Here is a 5602-nt window from a genome sequence, read left to right as displayed (position 1 = left end):
TTTACTTAGCGTCTTTCTGCCCCGTCACTCTTTACACATTAACTATTATTAGGTCAACGTACCCCCTTGTCCCCCTCGTCCCTCAAGGGCTTTTCCCTAAACAAAGACAAGCCCCAACCTCAAGTTCTAAGTCCTTACCCGCGCCTTGTTGCCCTCCCGCGGTCGACAACACTGCAGGGCGCGCGCCGTATCTGCAGGAAGGCAAAGAGACGCCGGATGACGAAAAGCTCATCGTTCTTCGAATGTAAAAGGGAAGAACACAGAATTCGTCAGTTAAAGATATCTGAAAAAAATAAATAAATAAAGGTAAAAGAGAAGATGCTAAGGTGACGAAAACACCAGGACGTATTGATATGTATGATTACAAGAAAAATCGTTTGAATATGATAATGATCGTAATAAATGAAATGTAAAAGAACAATGGCCATGCGTCAATGCGATGGGCACCACCGATGGCAGCCCCGAAGAGGCGTCGGATGCCAGGCACGGGGAGATGCCACGCTCAGTCACTCTTTGAGTGCCACTCATCCTGGGCACTGCTCTCCCTGGCCGGTGAATACCCACCGCCGCCGCCACCAAGCGCGCTCGCTCTCTCTGTCACGGATTTAGTCTTTCATCCTAGTTCTCTGATCTTGTCCTTAAGTACCTGACGTCCGTGGATATGTGGCTGCACTCGTTAGCGCTCCTGGTGGTGGTGCTGAGGGCGGGGGCCGTACCTGTTGAGGAGGAGCAGAGCCACGTCCGCGTCACTCGACAACAGGCTACCTATGGCATTACGTAAGTACCTTTAAGCCGCAACTCATGCACACTTGGCAGAGTCTGTGGAGGTCATCGTTGTCTTCTTTTAGGGGGGCTGTTGTGCATAGAGGTTATTATTTGATGTATGACACGGTCCTTTTTGAAGGTTGCTTGTATTTTGCTTGTTTTGCGATTAAGATTTACAAGGACGTGTTGGAATACGGAATGGCAGTAAGATTTATAGCTTCATCCTTTGGGAGTCTGTTTGTTGCGAGGTTTCCTTGTTTCTTTAGAGTAAAGGTGCCGTCACACTAGCACTTTTTCCGTCATTTTTTTGTTTTTGTTTTTTTTACAATTTTCTGAACTTTTGTCCATTTTTGAGCGAATTGTCGATTTTCCAGTCAGACGATAATGATCGTTTCCGTCTGAAAACCTTTCCGTCAACTTTTTCAGCCAAGCATAGTCAGATCAAGAGCTATATTCGAGTTTGTAAAAAAATTGACGGAAAAAATGCTAGTGTGACACGGCCTTAAGAGGATTTTTTGTTTATCTTCCACTCTGACCGCACCATCAGATTTTGTTTATCAATTTATTTGTAAATAAGGCTTCAGAATATAAGCAGAGCAAGGCAGACCTCACCATGGTTATTTTTATCATTTGAAAATACATTGTATTGGTTTAAACTTACAACCAGAAAAGACCATATTTAGTCATATCTCCCCAAACATTGCGACACACAACTCCCCGTGTGAATTTCGCCTGAACTTTAACGCCGTCTCTCTGTCCTCGCCACAACCACACCACCACAACACCAACACCAAAACCATCCCCCTCGATCAGCTCCCGACCATCACCAATAAAGCGGCTACGATAACACTCCTTATAGTTTGGCGATAGTGAAGGGACGACCCGCCATCCCCACAGCGGCTACAAAGGGGGTCCTCTGTGCCTCCTCGTTGGACCCTTGTTTTAAAGATTGATTGATAGTTGTTGCGCGGGTTAAAGAACGGCCGAGGGTTGTGGCGTTGTGTTGAGCGGGGTTTCCCAAGTGCTTGTTGGTTTTGGCAGCTTGATACGGTCGTAAATCTTTGAACCAGATCGGAAGAACAACGGATTTTTTTTTTCTCTCTTTTCCTTTCACTCTCTCTGCTTGACTGACGCCTCTGTGTTGTGAATAATACACCTTTCATATCAGACTGACGATTGAGACACCGACTTATTATCTTATGTCAATCAACCTTTAAATAGCTTTTTATAGGAAGAGATGACCCGCAAGTTCAAAACCCAAAACTTTAAAATGAAAAAGGGAATTTTTTACGCTTTCTTCACCGCCTGTCACTGCGGCGCCACAATTCTCGCAGTTCCCAGCTTTGTTAAGAGTCGTGAACAAGCTTTTAAGAACTGGTGAGTGTGTTCATACATAACCTTGACTTCTATTAATCTTTGGTGAATATAACACACTAAACTTAATGAATATTAGAACAAAAGACTACACAAGGAATATATGTAGGGCTATAGATGTTAGACAAAAAGGCTACACAATATATTTTCCCCCCATACCTTTTGCTTGAAAGAACGAAATCTTGACTTTTTTCCCCTATACTTTTCCTTTCAAAGAACGAAATCTTGACTTTTTTCCCCTATACGTTTCCTTTCAAAGGACGAAATCTTGACTTTTTTCCCCTATACGTTTCCTTTCAAAGAACGAAATCTTGACTTTTTTCCCCTATACGTTTCCCTTGAAAGAACGAAATCTTGGCTTTTTTCCCCTATATGTTTCCCTTGAAAGATCGAAACCTTGACTTTTTTCCCCTATATTTTTCCCTTGAAAGAACGAAATCTTGACTTTTTTCCCCTATACGTTTCCTTTCAAAGAACGAAATCTTGACTTTTTTCCCCTATACGTTTCCCTTGAAAGAACGAAATCTTGACTTTTTTCCCCTATATGTTTCCCTTGAAAGATCGAAACCTTGACTTTTTTTCCCCTATATTTTTCCCTTGAAAGAACGAAATCTTGACTTTTTCCCCTATACGTTTCCTTTCAAAGAACGAAACCTTGACGAATTCCCCCCCTCTCCCCCCTCCCCCCCTTTATTCCCCCTTTATTTTCTTTTGCAGCGACTCCAAAGCCCTTAGACGCGTCATTTGTCAGAAGACACTTACTCCTCTTAATCTTCCTCCTCTTGGTGACGTCATCGTTTACTGGCAATATCCCCTTTCTCTCTCGCGGCCGGACGAGATCGCGCGGCGGTTTGCAGACCACGCTGTAGAGATCAGCCTCGGCTTTTGTAACTTCAGTCTGTTGGTCGCTTGTGAAATGGCGGGTGAAATACTCGGCTTCCTGGTATAAGGGGCAAGGACAAGTATATATATATATATATATATATATATATATATATATATATATATATATATATATATATATATATATGTGTGTGTGTGTGTGTGTGTGTGTGTGTGTGTGTATACCTATCTCTGTCTATCTATTTATATAGACACATATGTATATATATATATATATATATATATATATATATATATATATATATATATATATATGTGTGTGTGTGTGTGTGTGTGTGTGTGTGTGTGTGTGTGTGTGTGTGTATGTTGCATATGTATGTGTATGTATGTATACACACACACACACACACACACACACACACACACACACACACACACACACACACACACACATATATATATATATATATATATATATATATATATATATATATATTTATTTATTTATTTATTTATTTATGTGTGTGCGTGCGTATGTTGTGTGTATGTTTGTATGTATGTGTGTGTGTGTAAGCGTGTGTGTTTGCACATTCCTATATTCGTCTATATAAAAAGATATAATTATATGTATGTAACTCTGCATGTATGTCAATAACCGCGCTCGTGTCGGACACATAAAACACAGAGTAAAACATAAAACAATCAGCCAAGTGCATCTCTCTGCGCGCGGATGCCAAGTGTCATGCCGAGCAGATGACGATGAGCAGTGATGTCACAACAGAAGGATCTGCGACTTCCCTTCCTTTCTTTCTTTCTCTTTCTCTGTATGCCTCTGTCTTGTCTTTCTGCTTCCCTCCCTCCTTTCTTTCTCTTTTTCTTTCTCTCTCATTATGCCTGTGTCTTGTCTTTCTGCCTCCCTCCCTCTTTTCTTTCTTTTTCTCTTTCTCTGTATGCCTGTGTCTTGTCTTTCTGCCTTCCTCCTTTCTTTCTTTCTCTTTCTCAGTATGCCTGTCTTTGGTCTTTCTCCCTCCTTTCTTTCTTTCTCTTTCTCTGTTTGCCTGTGTCTTGTCTCTCTGCTTCCCTCCCTCTTTTCTCTCTCTTTGTCTCCCTGTATGCCTGTCCTTCTCTCTCCCTCCCTCTCTTACTCTTTGCATGCCTGTCTCTTGTCTTTCTCCCCCCCTCCTTTCTTTCTTTCTCTTCCTCTGTTTGCCTGTGTCTTGTCTTTCTGCCTTCCTCCCTCCTTTCTTTCTCTTTCTCTGTATGCCTGTGTCTTGTCTTTCTCCCTCCCTCCTTTCTTTCTCTTTTTCTTTCTCTCTCATTATGCCTGTGTCTTGTCTTTCTCCCTCCCTCCTTTCTTTCTCTTTTTCTTTCTCTCTCATTATGCCTGTGTTTTGTCTTTCTGCCTCCCTCCCTCTTTTCTTTCTTTTTCTCTTTCTCTGTTTGCCTGTGTTTTGTCTTTCTGTCTTCCCTCCTTTCTTTCTTTCTCTTTCTCTGTATGCCTGTGTCTTGTCTTTCTGCCTCCCTCCTTTCTTTCTTTCTCTTTCTCTGTATGCCTGTGTCTTGTCTTTCTGCCTCCCTCCCTCTTTTCTTTCTCTTTCTCTGTATGCCTGTGTCTTGTCTTTCTCCCTCCCTCCTTTCTTTCTCTTTCTCTGTATGCCTGTGTCTTGTCTTTCTGCCTCCCTCCTTTCTTTCTTTCTCTTTCTCTGTATGCCTGTGTCTTGTCTTTCTGCCTCCCTCCCTCTTTTCTTTCTCTTTCTCTGTATGCCTGTGTCTTGTCTTTCTCCCTCCCTCCTTTCTTTCTCTTTCTCTGTATGCCTGTGTCTTGTCTTTCTGCCTCCCTCCTTTCTTTCTTTCTCTTTCTCTGTATGCCTGTGTCTTGTCTTTCTCCCTCCCTCCTTTCTTTCTCTTTCTCTGTATGCCTGTGTCTTGTCTTTCTGCCTCCCTCCTTTCTTTCTTTCTCTTTCTCTGTATGCCTGTGTCTTGTCTTTCTGCCTCCCTCCCTCTTTTCTTTCTCTTTCTCTGTATGCCTGTGTCTTGTCTTTCTGTCTTCCCTCCTTTCTTTCTTTCTCTTTCTCTGTATGCCTGTGTCTTGTCTTTCTCCCTCCCTCCTTTCTTTCTCTTTCTCTGTATGCCTGTGTCTTGTCTTTCTGCCTCCCTCCTTTCTTTCTTTCTCTTTCTCTGTATGCCTGTGTCTTGTCTTTCTGCCTCCCTCCCTCTTTTCTTCCTCTTTGTCTCCCTGTATGCCTGTCTTTCTCCCTCCCTCCCTCTCATACTCTCTGTATGCCTGTCTCTTGTCTTTCTCCGTCCCTCTTTTCTTTCTCTTTGTCTCTCTGTATGCCTGTCTTTCTCCCTTCCTCCCTCTCTTACTCTCTGTATGCCTGTCTCTTGTCTTTCTCCCTCCCTCCCTCTTTTTGTTTCTCTCTGTACGCCTATCTCTTGTCTTTCTGCCTCCCTCTTTTCTTTCTCTTTGTCTCTCTGTATACCTGTCTCTTGTCTTTTTCTTTCTCTGTATGTCTGTCTTCTGTCTTCCTCCCTCCCTCTCATCTTTCTCTGTCTCTCTATATATGCATTTCTCCCTCCTATTTTTTTCTCTCTCCCTATATGCCTTTCTCTTGTCTTT

The 5602-nt window shown here is 42.4% G+C and overlaps 1 protein-coding gene across 1 annotated transcript in view; it reads left to right on the top strand.

The window, feature by feature from the left end:
- The first annotated feature begins 500 nt into the window (after window positions 1–500).
- LOC113823453 (putative leucine-rich repeat-containing protein DDB_G0290503) overlaps window positions 501–5602 on the top strand; it is a 36784-nt gene continuing 31682 nt past the window's right edge. The window contains exon 1 of the mRNA XM_070117070.1: window positions 501–777. Coding sequence (XP_069973171.1) covers window positions 662–777 — 116 coding nt within the window. The 5' untranslated portion in view covers window positions 501–661. The remainder of the gene's footprint in view (window positions 778–5602) is intronic.

The sequence above is a fragment of the Penaeus vannamei genome, chromosome 39, assembly GCF_042767895.1.
Source record: "Penaeus vannamei isolate JL-2024 chromosome 39, ASM4276789v1, whole genome shotgun sequence".
Lineage (NCBI taxonomy): Eukaryota > Metazoa > Arthropoda > Malacostraca > Decapoda > Penaeidae > Penaeus > Penaeus vannamei.
Note: the sequence above shows the minus strand (reverse complement) of the source record. Positions and strands in the feature narration are given on the sequence as shown.